Source organism: Sus scrofa, chromosome 1, assembly GCF_054392235.1.
Source record: "Sus scrofa isolate SSC_HxYL_T2T_F1_AM1 chromosome 1, Sscrofa_HxYL_maternal_Yorkshire_Landrace_v2.0, whole genome shotgun sequence".
Lineage (NCBI taxonomy): Eukaryota > Metazoa > Chordata > Mammalia > Artiodactyla > Suidae > Sus > Sus scrofa.
Window position 1 is genome coordinate 201,139,798 of NC_139383.1, and position 15,856 is coordinate 201,155,653.

General features: G+C 38.0%; 1 protein-coding gene across 8 annotated transcripts in view; it reads left to right on the forward strand.

The window, feature by feature from the left end:
* Positions 1 to 15,856, forward strand: part of PRKCH (protein kinase C eta) — a 233,037-nt gene that overhangs the window by 116,096 nt on the left and 101,085 nt on the right. For all 8 annotated transcript variants that reach the window (XR_014820289.1, XR_014820295.1, XR_014820298.1 and 5 more), the window contains exons 3-6: positions 4,436 to 4,586; positions 8,665 to 8,699; positions 12,497 to 12,585; positions 14,081 to 14,210. Coding sequence is in view for 2 of the 8 variants with exons in the window: in XM_021062478.2 (XP_020918137.2) it covers positions 4,436 to 4,586; positions 8,665 to 8,699; positions 12,497 to 12,585; positions 14,081 to 14,210 (405 nt within the window). In the remaining 6 variants the exon portion in view is untranslated. The remainder of the gene's footprint in view (positions 1 to 4,435; positions 4,587 to 8,664; positions 8,700 to 12,496; positions 12,586 to 14,080; positions 14,211 to 15,856) is intronic.

Consider the following 15,856-nt stretch of genomic DNA (forward strand, 5'->3'; position numbering starts at 1 on the left):
CAAACAGAAAAACATCAGCAACAAGAGATCAGCAGAAGAAGAGATCAAAGATCAGATTTGTGGTTGGAAGGGCGGGGAAGAATAATTGGAGGAAGGTGGTTAAAAGGTCGAAAATTCCAGTTATAAGATAAGTGAATGCTAGAGATGTAATGTAAACAACATGATGACTGCAGCCAACGTTGCCTTATGATCTGTAAGAAAGGTAAGGGAATAAATCCTGAGCGATCTCAGCATAAGGAGAAAATAGATTTTTCCTTTTCTTTTTACCGTACCTACATGACAATCTGAATGATAGCTAAACCTATTGTAATCATTTCACAATATTACATATATCATATTCAAACCGTCATGCAGGTATGCCTTAAACATGTACAGTGATGTATGTCACTTATTTCTCAGTAAAAACTGGGAAAAAACCTTTGACAGATATTTTCAAATTGGTCACCACAAGAAATTATTTTTGAAATAGCAGCATGTGTTGAATGCTACCATGTGCCTAGCGCTGCAAATAAAACATTTTTAATGCATTATTGTATTCAGTCCTTGGGGAAAAATCTTGGAGGAAAGCCCTAGGTGGAAATACTGAGGCTTATTTAGCAGGATTAATAACAGCCAGGAGATGGTGAGCCAGAACTAGAGATCAGTTTATTCTCCTACTACCAGAGGTAGAGGTACCTCTTTCCCCACATGTTCTAAGAATGGGCATGTTTGCCATCTTTATAAGTATTTGCCAGTTTAAGAGCTAAAATGGCATTCATTTCATAGTTCTTAAATATCTATCTTGGATAGGATTGAACATCTTGGCATGTTTGTTGTCTATTTGCTTTTATAGTTTTATGAATTGCCTACTCAAATCCTCCACCCCATTTTTACTAGATTGTTTATCCTTTTCTCCTTATGATGCATACATATTGTGAATAGTAACCATTTGTCATGTGTTGCAAAGCCTTTTGCCCCCATTTTTTTTTTTCAGCTTTGTTTTGTGTCTTTTGACAAGTAGGACTTTAAATTTCAGGGGTGGCAAATTTGTAGGTGCTTTATGACTGTAGAATTTTGTTAATCTCATCCCATCCCAGGAGTATATTTTTTCCCATGTTTTCTTCCATTTCATAATTTCCACCTTAACATTTATCTGAGAATATTTCGATGTAAGGATTGATGTAAAGATGTTTTCCAAAAGGCTCTCTGGTTGTCTGAACAAATACTGAATAATCCATCTTTTCCCACTGATTTGAACCAAATTCTTTTCAACCATATTGATTTCTAGTTTTGGACTCTTCTTGAGGGAGTAAATCCCTGTTTAAATGATTATAATTTTAGATGTTTTAATTTATAGAGCAGGTCCTCTCCTCCCTCATTGAAGTTTTTGGACAGTTTTAAAATATTTATGGTACCAAATAAACTTTGAAAAGAAGTGTCAAGTTTAAAAATGTCCTTTTAGGGACATTGAGATTTTGTTGAATTTAGAGATTAGTCTAGAAAGAATTGACAGCTTTACAGGATTGAGTGTTCCTACCTAAGAACTTCATTTTTTCATATCTTTTCATGTTCTTTATTTGGTTTTATGGTCTTTTTCTTTTCTTTTTCATGGCTCTACCTGCAATATATGGAAGTTCCCAGGCCAGGGGTCGAATCCGAGCTGCAGCTGCTAGCCTATGCCACAGCCACAGCAACACCAGATCCTAGCCTCATCTGTGACCTACACCACAGCTCATGGAAAAGCCAGATCCTTAACCCACTAAGCGAGGCCAGGGACTGAACCCGCACCCTCACAAGGATAGCACAGGTCCTTAACCTGCTGATCCACATGGGAACTTCTGATGGTTTTTTTACATATAAATCTTGCATTTCTGACACATTGTTTCTTAGTTTGTTGTTTTGTTTGTTTTTGGCTGCACCTACAGCATACAGACATTCCCAGGCCAGGAATCAAACCTGGGCCTCAGCAATGACCCAAGTCACTGAAGTGACAACACTTAATCCTTAACCCGCTAGGCCACCAGGGAACTCCCAATAGTTTGGTTTTTATAGTTGTATGAATGGGATTTGTTAAAATTATGTATTCTAATTGATTTGTTTGCTATCTTAAATACCTTGACTTTTAATGATTTATTATTGTTCATCATACTTAACTCTTTTTAAAAAGATTAGTCTGAATTCTCATGAGTTTTCTAGTCATGCATTAAACAACTTCAAATAATGGCATCTTGGGCATCTTTTCCAAAGGTTTTATCTTTCATTTTGTTTTCATTTCTAATATTTTTAGCAAGCACTTTCAGAATAAGATTAAATAATAATGATGATAATTGGTCTTATTGTTCTTAACTGTCACAGGAATTTTTTTTTAATTTACCATTCAGCTTGATGCCTTTGACCTGTGAAATCAGTGTTAGTCACATTAAAGAGACAATCTTCCAGTCTTTTCAAAAGGATTTTTTATTGGATTACAAGTTAAATTTTATCAAGTGCCTTTTCAACATCTGTTGAAACTGTCATACTTATTCTTTTAGCTATTAATAGAAAAAGATACAATAGACTTTGTAATAATATATCCATTGTTATGTTCCTGAGAAAATTCCCACTTGATCACAGTGAGTTTTTCTTTTAAGATAATTCTGGATAGTATGGAAGTTTCTGGTTATTTGAGTGTAACAGCTACTGGGTAAAGTCTGTATAAAAGAAATCCTTCAAAGTGAGAGATAATTGTTTAAAAATGTTATCAATTTCTTCTAAAAAATTAGACTGGTTTATGTAACTCTTATTTGGTTAATTTTGATCATTTATATTTTCATGGAAATCTTCTATTTCTTCCAGTTTTTAAAATTTATTAGCAGATTATTCTTGCATGGTGCATTTAATTTCCTTTGGAGCAGTGATTCATTTAAAAGCATAATTGAAGAAGGAATTTTATTTTATAATCACAAGTCTCTACATATATTGAAAAAAATTCTATAATAGTTATGTGGAGGACATCATTTACCATCTTTAAATGGTGCACAGTTTTCAGAATCTTTAGATCAGGAGCCACTATTTTTATTTTTTACTTTTTTAAGATTTTTTTTCTATTATAGTTGATTTATAATGTTCTGTCAATTTCCCCTGTACATCAGAGTGGCCCAGTCATTCTTCATTAAAGAATATATATACATTATTTTCCTTACATCATCCTCCATCCTGTTCCATCACAAGTGACTAGATATAGTTCCCTGTGTTATACAGCAGGATCTCATTGCTTATCTACTCCAAATGCAATAGTTTCCATCTGCTAACCCCAAACTTCCCTCCCCCTCCCAATTGGCAACCACAAGTCTATTCTCCAAGTCCATGAGTTTGTTTCTTTTCTGTAGATGTGTTCATCTGTGCCATATATTAGATTCCAGATATAAGTGATATCATATGTTATTTGTCTTTCTCTTTCTGACTTACTTCACTTAGTATGAGAGTCTCTGGTTGCATCCTTGTTGCTGCAAATGGCATTGTTTTTCTTTTTTATGGCTGAGCAGTATTCCATTGTGTCTATGCACCACATCTTCTTGATCCATTCATCTGCTGATGGACATTTAGGTTGTTTCCATTGTCTTGGTTATTGTAAAATAGTGCTGCAATGAACATATGGGTGCATGTATCTTTAGGAAAGGAACTTTGAGTGTATTCCCCATGGTTAATTTCTACCTGTTCCATGTTAGCAGAGGTGACCCTGGGGACTGATGCTTTGGGGCAGGGCTCTCACTGTCCGTCTGTGTTGAGGGAAGTTCCCTCACTCAGTTTGTTAGGACCCTGGAATGAAAGGGGAGTAATGTTTGCCAGCCAGTTGATGAACTTGGGGTCCTAAACAGCTGGACAGGGACTACAAGACCATGCTGCTGTCACATACTGGAGCATGGGAACCCTGGGGAACCCATGTTCTGTGCTGGGAAGACTGGCCCAAGACAGCCAGTTATAACCTGGCAGTGGGAAGCTTAGTGTTCACATAGGTCTAAATTTAAAAGTTAAAGAGTCCTGGAGTTTCCATTGTGGCTCAGTGGTTAACAAATCCGACTAGAAACCATGAGGTTGTGGGTTCGATCCCTGGCCTTGCCGTGAGCTGTGGTGTAGGTTGCAGACATGGCTTGGATCCCACGTTGCTGAGGCTCTGGTGTAGGCCGGCGGCTACAGCTCCGATTAGACCCCTACGCTGGGAACCTCCATATGCTGCAAGTGTGGCCCTAGAAAAAGACAAAAAGACAAAAATAAATAAAATAAAATAAAATAAAATAAAATAAAAATTAAAGAGTCTTAAGGTCACTAGGAAAGCATGATGATTTTGTGGGGTGTTTTGCATCTTGAAGAAAGAAAAAATAATTTGGGGAGTATTTGAACTCTCAAATTTTCTCACATATTAGGTGCAGGTAGATTCATTGTGCATCATTCTTTTTCCCCTTCTTTTAATATGCAGCTACTCTCCAGAGAGACCGAATATTCAAACATTTTACCAGGAAGCGCCAAAGGGCTATGCGAAGGCGAGTCCACCAGATCAACGGACACAAGTTCATGGCCACGTACCTGAGGCAGCCCACCTACTGCTCTCACTGCAGGGAGTTTATCTGGTAAGAGGTTCCCTGCTTCTCTCCAAAAGCTGAGACTTCCTCTGGTTGTGTGTGATTTTAGGAGAAAGTGGGATCATTAAGAATTGTTTTAGAATCTTATTTTTTTCCCTCTTACTCTAATATGTTGACCTAGAAACTTTAATCCCCAAACACAAAAAAATTATACAATTTAGAGATTAAGTTTTATATGTTATTTCTCTTCCAATCATTGTGGTAAAGGTGCCAATGAATCATGCACTGGCTAAAAAGCACTAATTAGAGAAAAGATAATCAATTAATAAATAATTGACCCCTGCAGAGGAAAGAAATATCAACAGTATTGCTCTTAGAAGGCAGGAATGAGTTATGAACATTAATTGTTGCAAATAAACAAGGCACACAGGAATCTTCAGCCTTATAGTATGTAGCTGAAGGTAATAGCTTTCAGTGATCACTTACTATAATCCCTGGCATTTAAGAATTAAGGTAATTAATAGTTGAGAAATTCTAGATTATTTGGGGCAATGCATTACTGTAGATGTCACTCAAGCTTAAGTCTAAGTGGCAAATCTGTAATGTAAAGTAGATGCAAGTAATAGTTATCTTCAATGAGAGGCAACATTAAACATATTTTTTTGGAAAGAGAAGAAAGAGCTACCCCCTCACACACAGAAAACATACACCTATACACACCCATCTCAGGAGGCAGAAACACACTTGCATGTCTGCAGCATGAAAGGAGATCTATGTTTTTGTTGCAAACTAGTTACCTTCCTTAAGGCAGAAACACTTGATTCAGATTAATTTGAGTCCTGATCAATTGCTTCATATTTTGTGGGGGTTTTTGTGTGATTACTTTGGATCTTACACGTTTTAGCAGTCAGAATTCAGGCTTAGTTTGTATTTTTGGCCTTTTAAAACAAGAATAGAGTCTTGTCTATGATCCTTTTGATGTATTCTTGGATTCAATTTGCCAGCATTTTGTTGAGGATTTTTTGTGTCTGTATTTATCAGTGATATTGGCCTGTGCATTTCTTTTTTGTTTGTCTGTGGTATCTTTGTCTGGTTTTGGTATCAGAGTAATGGTGGCCTCATAGAATGAGTTCAGAAGTGTTCCTTCTTCTGCAATTTTTTGGAATAGTTTCAGAAGGGTAAGTGTTAACCCTCCTCTAAATGTTTGGTAGAATTCACCCTTGAAGCCATCTGGTCCTAAACTTTTGTTTGTAGGGAGTTTTTAATTACTGATTCTGTTTTCGGTACTCATAATTAGTCTGTTTATATTTTCTATTTCTTCCTGGCTCAGTCTTCGGAGATTGTACCTTTCTAGGAATTTTTCCATTTATTCTAGGTTGTCATTTTATTGGTGTATAGTTGTTTGTAGCAGTCCTTTATGATTCTTTGTATTTCTGCTGTGTTGGTTGTAACTTCTTTTTCATTTCTGATTTTATCAATTCCCCCCCCATGAGTTTGGCTAAAGATCTATCAATTTTGTTTATCTTTTTGAAGAACCAGTTTTTAGTTGCATTGGTCTTTTTTGTTTTTGTTCTTATAAACTTCCCTTTTAGAACTATGTTTGCCATGTCCCATAGATTTTGGATCATTGTGTTTTCATTTTCATTTGTCTCTAGGTATTTTTTTATTTACCCTGATTTCTTCAGTGATCTATTCAAAAAATCCATATGTTGATTTACAATGTCCTAATTTTTGTTGTACAGCAGTCACCTAGTCATATACATATATGTATATACATTATTTTTCTGATATTATCTTCTGTCAGTTCTATCTCAAGAGATTGGATATAGATCTCTGTGCTATACAGTAAGACTGCATTGCTTGTCCATTCTAAATGTCATAGTTTGCATCTACTAACACCAAACTCCCTGTCCATCCCACTCCCCACCTGGCTCTGGCAACCACAAGTCTCTTCTTTATTTGTCAGTCTGATCTTTTCTATTGTTTTTTTAAGTCTCTGTTTTATTTTTCTACTCTGATCTTTATGACTTCTTTCCTTCTACAAACTTTGGATTTTCTTTGTTCTTTCTCTGAGTGGAAGGTTAGGCTGTTTATTTGGGATTTTTCCTGTTTCCTGAGATAATCTTGTATCACTACAAACTTCCCTCTTAGAACTACTTTTGCCATGTCCCATAGATTTTAGATCATTGTGTTTTCATTTTCATTTGTCTCTAGGTATTTTTTGATTTACTCTTTGATTTCTTCAGTGATCTGTTGGCTGTTTGGTACCACTTGTTTAAGCCGCCACTTAAATCACTTGTTTAAGCCTCCACTTGTTTATGTTTTTTACATTTTTTTCCTGAGGTTGATTTCTAATCTCATAGCATTGTTGTAGGAAAAGATGTTTGATATTTCAGTTTTCTTAAATTTACCAAAAAAGAACGGATATATGGATATGTATAGCTGAATCATGTTGCTGTACATCACAAACTAACATAAATCAACTATAATTCAATGAATTTTAAAAAAGAAATGACATTAAAATTTGTACTCAATTTAAAAATGAAATATTTTTTTAAAAAAAGAATAGAAACTTGTCTAAACCAAATGTCCTAAAATGACTCTTGATTTGTATGAAGCTCAAAACTATAGTCTTTAGGAAAAGATTTCTGTTCCATTTTTTTGATGAAAAAAATCAGCAGCTCTGGCAATTTTGAGCCAATTTTCCTTCTCTGAAGCAGTCTGCATGCTCCAGTTAGCTATAGACGGACCTCTCCCTGGGTTTGCCTGACCAGAAAGGTGACTGACTCTTGGTGTTTATTTCATGTCACACCATTCTGCTTCCCTCTTTATATGACCTGTCTGCCCCTGAAGACATTTGTGGTGACAACCTGTGATCTCAACTAACGTTCTTAATGGAAACTTACTTGAACATTTCACCAATTTTTTTTTTCACCAAAGAAACTTGAATACCCACCTAACTGGCCCCATTTCACATACACATGCAGGCACGCACACACACACACACACACACACACACACACACAAACACACACTCTCTCTCTCTCTCTCTCTCTCTCTCTCTCTTTTAAAATAATGGCATATGTGTCACATATGATTAGGCATATGGACTCTGGTGTTCGGTCTCATCACCAACTAGTTGTGTGAACCTAGACAAGTTATATATCTTATCAGTGTCTCCTCATTTGCAAAACAAGAACAATAATTTTATATAATAAATTTTATATGCATTCAGAGTACTAGGCACTATTTTAAGTATTTTACATTATCAACTCTTTTACCTTCATGATAACCCTATGAAGTAGGTACTGTTACCATTATACCTTTTTATGGATTAAGAAACAGTGGCTCATAGAAGTTAACGACTTGCTCCAAATCACAACAAGGCCATTCAGCTTCAGGATCTGTACCCTAGGCCATCCTGTTTTGCGTGCTACCTCACATGGCTTTGTGAGGATTGAATGAAATGGTACATGTCACTGCCTGGCTCAGTTCCTGGCAGATCCTACAGGCTCAGTAAATTGTTATGAGAATTGTATCATCATCCCCCAAAGACTGCATTAGGGGGAGACAGAGATGGAAGCTGTGAGCATGATGATTATATTGTGGCCACACTTCTGCTCCCCAGTGGACTCCAGGGTGATATGGACACAGGAAGGAGGGATGATGCCTCAGGACAGGCAGCTGCAGTGCTCTCATCTGTTTACATCCGTATGTACATCTGCATTCTTTACTTCACCTTCTGTACATCTTTGCATGTATGTGAGAGAAGATGCTAAATAAGGCAGTGAAGGGACACTTGAGGCTCAGGCTCAGTCACACACACAGATGAGAGTTTATTTTCATTAAGGACTTGGAAGATTACCATAGAAGTGGGTAGAATGAGAATGGCCAGTACTCATTTGTTTATATGATCTGGAGTGTTCTAATTCATCAGTTTCCTCCTTGACTTGTGGTAACAAACAAGGGCTCAAAAAGGACATTACCTTTGCTGCTTCTCTGAAATTGTGTTTTTTTCTAAAGGAACAAGAGTATGAAAGTTGTTTTCCTGAAGTACTGTAATTATAGGAGCATTGTTGCTGAAATATTTGACTGATGGTTACTTTTTCTCTATTGTCTTGAACAGGGGAGTATTTGGGAAACAGGGTTATCAATGCCAAGGTAAGAACATATTTTTTTATAAAACTATGTTAAATCTTGCTCCTGTGTTAAAAAGTGATTATACTGGAGTTCCCGTCGTGGCGCAGTGGTTAACGAATCTGACTAGGAACCATGAGATTGCGGGTTCGGTCCCTGCCCTTGCTCAGTGGGTGAAGGATCCGGCATTGCCGTGAGCTGTGGTGCAGGTTGCAGACGCGGCTCAGATCCCGCGTTGCTGTGGCTCTGGCGTAGGCCTGTTGCTACAGCTCTGATTCGACCCCTAGCCTGTGAATCTCCATATGCTGCAGGAGTGGCCCAAGAAATAGCAAAAAGACAAAAAAAAAAAAAATGATTATACTAAGAGGAAACAGGATATATTCCATTAGTATCTTGATAAATAACTCTGAGAGTCAAATGAGACCCCCATAGTATTACAGCACTTTAATTTTGGTTATATTTTGGCTATGTCTTTTTTTTTTTTTAAATGGTCATACTTGTGGCATATGGAACTTCCTAGGCTAGGAGTCAAATTGGAGCTGCAGCTGAGGTCTACATCACAGCCACAGCAACACCGGATCTGAGCCTCACCTGTGATTTTATAGCAACACTGGATCTTTAACCCACTGAGTGAGGCCTGGGATCAAACCCTCATCCTCACAGAGACAACATTGGGTCCTTAGTCCACTGAGCCACAATGGGAACTCCTGGATATGTTTTTTTGTAGACAAAGTAGAGGGGATGTTTTTATTTCTGAATCCAGTATACCTAAGTTTACTTGTTTAAAGTTTTGTCTCTGCAGTAACATGAATGTACTAAAAGGTAATGCTGTTTTGTGAGCAGTACCCTTGAGTCTTGCAGATATGCTTTTGGTTTTTGTACAGTCCCTTTGTCAATAGGGATGAGAAGTAGCACAATGCTGTTTTTTCTTCACCTGCATTGGAAATAGAAGCTATTATCCAAGTCGCTTTTTTGATTTTCTGATTTTTTTTAATGTGAGATTGTTCAAAATTAAGCTGTTAAGGATCTTGTAAGTGATTATCCATTCAGCTTATTTTTGATTTTCACAATTCTAAGATAAACTCAATTTATTAGTGTTCTGGCAGATTCAGAATGAAATAAAAATTGGAAGAATAAAAGAAAACTCATTTAGTCAGGCTGGGTTGGGTCTCCCTGGTTGAGTTTTAGCATCATCTCATGGTTGATATATATGGTACCTGTCTTCTTGATTTATACTCTACAGATGATAGGTAAAATTGTACTACCTATCCTAGAGTGTAAACTTATGTGTAAATAAAGAGGCCCTGCCTTCTTTTCTGGAGAAGGTGAAGTGAAACATTATTTCCCTTAGAACAATAGAATAAAACAGCTGTTGGATGTAATTTTGACTTTAATAGGTATGAACAATTCTATTGAGTTCTCAAATTTAGGAAAAAAACTGAATGTATAATTGATATGACAATAGTAATTGACCTTATGCTATTAATTTCAGTCCCAAATGAAAATATAGTTCACAGGTCAGAATCAATGTCACTTTTTGGCTTGGACCTCTCCAGCACAGGCATAAGTCCTGTCCATCTTATACATATAAAGATAACTTAAGAACCTCTTGATAGACAAGGTTACATTTTTGAGTGAAAAAAATGCGTGACTTGTGATATATCTGTTGTTTTAATTTATTTCTTCTTTGGCCTCTGGTGCTAGATATTTGAAGAGCTGATTTTCATTGGGTCAACTGTTTTTAAAAGAGCAGGAAAGAACATTGGTCAGAAAACATGAGGACACTAATTTCACATCTTTCTAAGGAATATAAAACCAAATGCCTAATTGGAGAGCTATAGCAATCATGCTAACACTAATCAAAAGAAAAGAGATAAAGCAGATTTCAGAACAAGGAAAATTATAAGGAATAAGGAAGGGCATTATGTAATGATAAAAGGGGTCAGTTCTCCCAGAACACATAACAATCTTTAACATATATGTGCCTAATAACAAGGCATCAAAATACTTAAGGCAAAAACTGATAGAACTGCAAGGAGATACAAACAAAACTAGTATTATAGTTGGAGACTTCAGTAGCTCAGCAATTGATAAATCCAGCAGGCAGAAAATCAGTAAGAATATAGTTGACCTAAACAACACCGTTACAACTTGATCAAATTGACATTTATAAAATATTCCATGTAATAGTGGCAGAATGCATGTTCTTTTCAAGATTGGTAGAACATTTACCAACATAGACCATATTCTGGACTGTAAAACAAACCTTAACCAATTCAAAAGAATAGAAATGATAGAAAGTATCTTCTCAGACCACAATGGAATTAATCTAGAAATCAATAATAGAAAGAAGCTAGAACCTCCAAATATCGGGAGATTAAACAACACATTCTAAATAGCACTTTTTTTTCCAAGAGAAAATTAATATTTTGAATCAAATGAAAATATGATTTATCAAAATGTTGGGAATGCAATGAAAGCAGTGCTTGGAGGAAAATTTATGGTATTAAATGCACATATTAGAACAGAAGAGAGATCTATAATCAGTAATCTAAATTTTCATTTAGAAAGAGAAACTTAAGCTTGAAGCGAGCAGCAGAAAAGAAGTAATAAAAGTAAGAAAGCAATGAAATTGAAATTAGGAAAACAATAAAGAGAATCCACTAAACCAAAAGATAGTTCTCTGAAAAGATCAATAAAACTGATAAACCTGTAGCCAAGCTAACTGTAGTGGTCATGGGGTGGGGTGGGGGGCTCAGAATATAAGATCCTTTTCTCTGTGAAGGATTCCCTGATATAAAAAGACCAGTTTTCTAGGAATTTTTAAATTTGTTTCTCCTGAGAGTTCAATCTGATGGAAAGCTAGATTGTTTTAATGATAGTGCTATTTGCTGATATATCATCTGTCTTTATGTACTTAATCCTAAAAACTTCCATGTGTCTTGAAAGATCTTAACAATGATGTGTATTTTTATATTGCTTCATTGCACATGTTCAGCCTTTAATGGAAACTGGACTCTGTCTGTACTCTATCAGTTATGTAAATGAAAATGAAAACAATATTATTTATAAAGTTCTAATTCAAACAATTGATTAAGTCATTCTGCAAATACTTAATGAATGTCTACTTTGTTCAAGTCATCACACTGGCTGGGAATCCTGAGGACATGGGAGGCTGTATGTGAGAGAGGCAGGCTAAAGGTTGTAGAGGTCAGAGGAGAGAGAGTTTCAGTCTGGAAGGGGAGCCATGGGGCATGCATTTTCATAAAAGAAGAGACATTTTTCCAAAGTCATGCCTTGTTATACATTTAAGATTTAGTTAAGTGATAAGAAAGAAAGATCTTCTAGGGACTGAAAAAGATATGGACGGATGGTGGGGAGAGTGAAGACTTGCTCCAGAAACAGCAACTTTAGTTTGTAATGGAACAGAAAGCTCTCAAAGAAAAAGGTGATAGGTGAGTCTGGGGTAGGCTTGGGAGAGCCTGAAACCCACCTGGAAAATTCCAATTCTATTTTGACTGATAGTGAGACACCATTGAATGCTTAAATCATGGGGCCTAGGTGACCGAGATGATTTCTCTGCAGGTGGGCTCAGAAAGGCTTAAAGCCAGGAAGGATGACACTAGTTCTAGACTTGAGTAGGAATAGTTTGAGCATGAGCAAAAGCCTGAGTTAGGATGATGGTAACTGACTGGGTCATCATGTGGGCCCAGCATCTCAATCAAGCCACATTGGCATGTCACAGCCCTTGTCGATGCTGCTGAAACTGGCTACACTGTCAGCCTCTGATAAATGTATAATCACTGGATTTAATTTCCTAGTGTGCACCTGTGTTGTCCATAAGCGCTGCCATCATCTAATTGTTACAGCCTGCACTTGCCAAAACAATATTAACAAAGTGGATTCAAAGGTAAGATAGCAGCAGTTTGCTGATTAAGTGCCTGCATGAGCTCCTGTGTGCACATCCCCTGCATCTCTCTCTGGCTCTGTCTCTTTTTCTCTATCCCTCATTCCGTCTTTCTTCTTCTCTCTCCCTCTCCTCCCCACTTCCCTCCAACACTCCTTGAAGGCAATGGTGATATCAGAATGGAAATTTCTCCCTTTTTGTACTATAGCATTTATATTTCTAGACTTACATAGCTTAGCCTGTACTTGCGACGACTCTATTAGTGATCAGCTGGGTAAAAGCTCTAGGGATTAGCTCTGCTTATATGGAGAGAGATTTATAATCATGAAAAGATCCCTGAGTTTAGTAGCAGATGACTGGGATTTGAATGCAGAACCCAGCCTCTTCTAGGTAGCTTCTCTCCTAGCTTCAATCTTAAAACGGGATCATACTACAAGGTAGAACTGATGTGTGATATGTATGTTGTTAACTGTACATTGCACTTCCTAAATAAAGTGATGGTTGGCTTCCTCCAGCCTCTGAAGGAATTTCAGGGATGATGTGTATCTATACATAAATGCTTGAACCTCCCTCTTGCCACTTGTATCGCATCCAGCTGGGGTGGGTATACTAAATTCTGGAGGCAGAAAACAGGATGAGTATCACTGACAAGTAGCAGTGGATTTACAGATGCATTGAAGAATCTGACTCTGGAACTCAATGGTTCTTTACAGTATACACACAGGATGGTTACAGAGTACACGGAGAGACATGAGAAAGAGGCTGCCAGAAAAGTTTCACGAGGAGTAATACTGCCTCACTTTGTGTTATGTGTAGTCCATTGTTATTATTTCAAACTGTTATTCTTGTCTCCAACTATGGTGTAGACTATAGAGCATATGCCTCTTCTAATTATTTGCTGGAAACAGTATGTGAGATTGCACTTCATCTGAAAGTGGTTGTATGTGAGATAAAAGCAGAATCTTTGCACTCAGATATGAAAATACAAAGACAGACAGTGTCTGGAAGGGCTGACTAAGATCACCATTGAATGTCACTTTGGAATGAATTTCTACTGTGATTCCCTGTCCTCTGGGTGCCCTCTCCCCAACCCCTGTCCTCATAACACAATTTCTGTAAGAACTTGTGATGATAGCAAGTGTATGTTGTCTATAACAGACTCAAATTAAAGGGTTCTAAGATGGGCATGTGGGCATTGGCAGGGAGAGAAATACAGCTGGAATGTAAAAGATGAAATGAAAATGTACATTTCTATTAATCTCCTAAAATGATGAACAACCTATTATATAGCACAGGTGTCTGTCCAGTCTTTCTCATTAGAAAATATGCTTAGTCTGCTTAGTAAGGCCTGAGTAATTCATCGTGGCTGAGCAGTAAAATAATATACCCAGCTCAAGTGTCATAGTACCACTTTACCTCTGGTGAACTGCTGTTACAGTTTCCACAAAAGGTGTTGGTATGGAATTTCAGCTCTTGCCCTCCTGTTTCTTTCTTACAGATTGCTGAGCAGAGGTTTGGAATCAACATCCCACACAAGTTCAGTGTCCACAACTACAAAGTGCCAACATTCTGTGATCACTGCGGCTCCCTGCTCTGGGGGATAATGCGACAAGGACTTCAGTGTAAAAGTGAGATGCTGGGGTGCCTGGTACCAACTTCTTCATGAGAGCACCATGGTGCTACGAGCTCTCAGGATTCTTTAGTTCAGAATCTGACTTAGGACCATTGGTTTTAGATACTTTGTACATTAATGTCTTAGTGGTTCTATATTTATGTGTTCCTTGTCAGGCACATAAAGAGAGCTACATGTGATCCACATATTCCCTAACTACGGAATATTAGTTGCTAAATTAAATATTCCATTTAGTTAGCTAGCCAGCTGGCCATCATCTATTTAGTGCTGAGTACAGGCTGCGTATTTACAAAGGTACTTGAAAGAGGTAAAAATGAGTTCTGGTCAGAAATGAAAAGTGGTAGGAGGTGAGGTGGCCAGTGGAGTAGGTGGGGTTATGAGTAAGAACTGGCAGGAGAGTTGGTCACCAGAGATAAGCAGGAATTTAGTTATAAAAGCATAACTAGAGCTGCCCTGCATCTTCTCAAAGAGCTTGATAGATATCAGAGGCACAGGTGGAATGAAGGACACAAGCTTTGGCCATGGGCTTGCACTTCAGCAGCTGTGCCCAGTGGAGCCTGAGTTTGGAACTTGTGCCTCAGCAAAGGGGCAGGGGATGAGAGCTTATCCTTGCCCTGTTAGGAGTTGAGGGGCTGTTGGCCTTGAGTCATCTCCCACTGAGTGTTGCTGTGACAATTTGGCTGTCATAGGGTGCACTGTCCCCTGCTGAAATATATGAGAATTTCAGCCTGAAGCCTTAGACACACTCTGAGTCACCAGGGAAGGCAGACTTTGTGTCAGTAAAAATGGCCTGGACTCACCAAGTCTGCTTCTCTTAACAAAAAGATCACTTGTCTTAAAGATCACTTGTCTTTAAGAAAGGCAAATTCTCTCATTTCCCTAGAGCACCATTTAATTATTCTTTTCTCAGAGATACATGGAATCATTCTTTTTCAACTAAAACAGCAGCCGACTCACATATAGCTTTGTTTCAGGCACTGCTTGACCATTAGCTGGATGCTGTCACCCGGGTGTGCTTTTGTATGGTTGTTGCTGACCTGCAGAGCCAAGGCTGGGGTTCATCTACATCATTCTTGTCCCTGGTGGTACTGAGGGTGGCAGGCCTGCAGGGTTCTGGCTCCTGTATTGCCTTTCTTGTCATGTGGTGCTTCAGAAAGGTGACTGCAGGCTTGTGTGTCTCTGCATCAGCCTTCCTGAGAGAGGTGGCTTTCCTAGGAAGCTATGAAGCTTAAGCCTCAGAGCTTCATTAGCTCCAAGAACCTTCCAGGCTCTCTACTTGACTGAATATTCTTTTTCTTAGAAAGGGCAACCCTAAATTGCATAAATTCAGGCCCCACAAAACCTGGATCTGTGCATGCTTCCGAAGATGGGCTGACACACCCCAAACACATATTTTGCTGCATCTTCTACCCCCCATCAGCAGGGCCCAGGGCAAGAACCCATACCAAAACTTTGCGCTGATTAAACCTCGGTTGTTTCATCATCCCAACTTAGCATCCTGTACACCAGGAGCCTAGTTTGCTTCACTCTCCTCTTCCAACTGCCACTTACTTTGACCTTTAAAAAAGTTACTTTTTTTTTTCACCCATGAAGCCACAGGCTGCAAGCCCCGAGAAACACAGCCCCACACAGGATACCGCG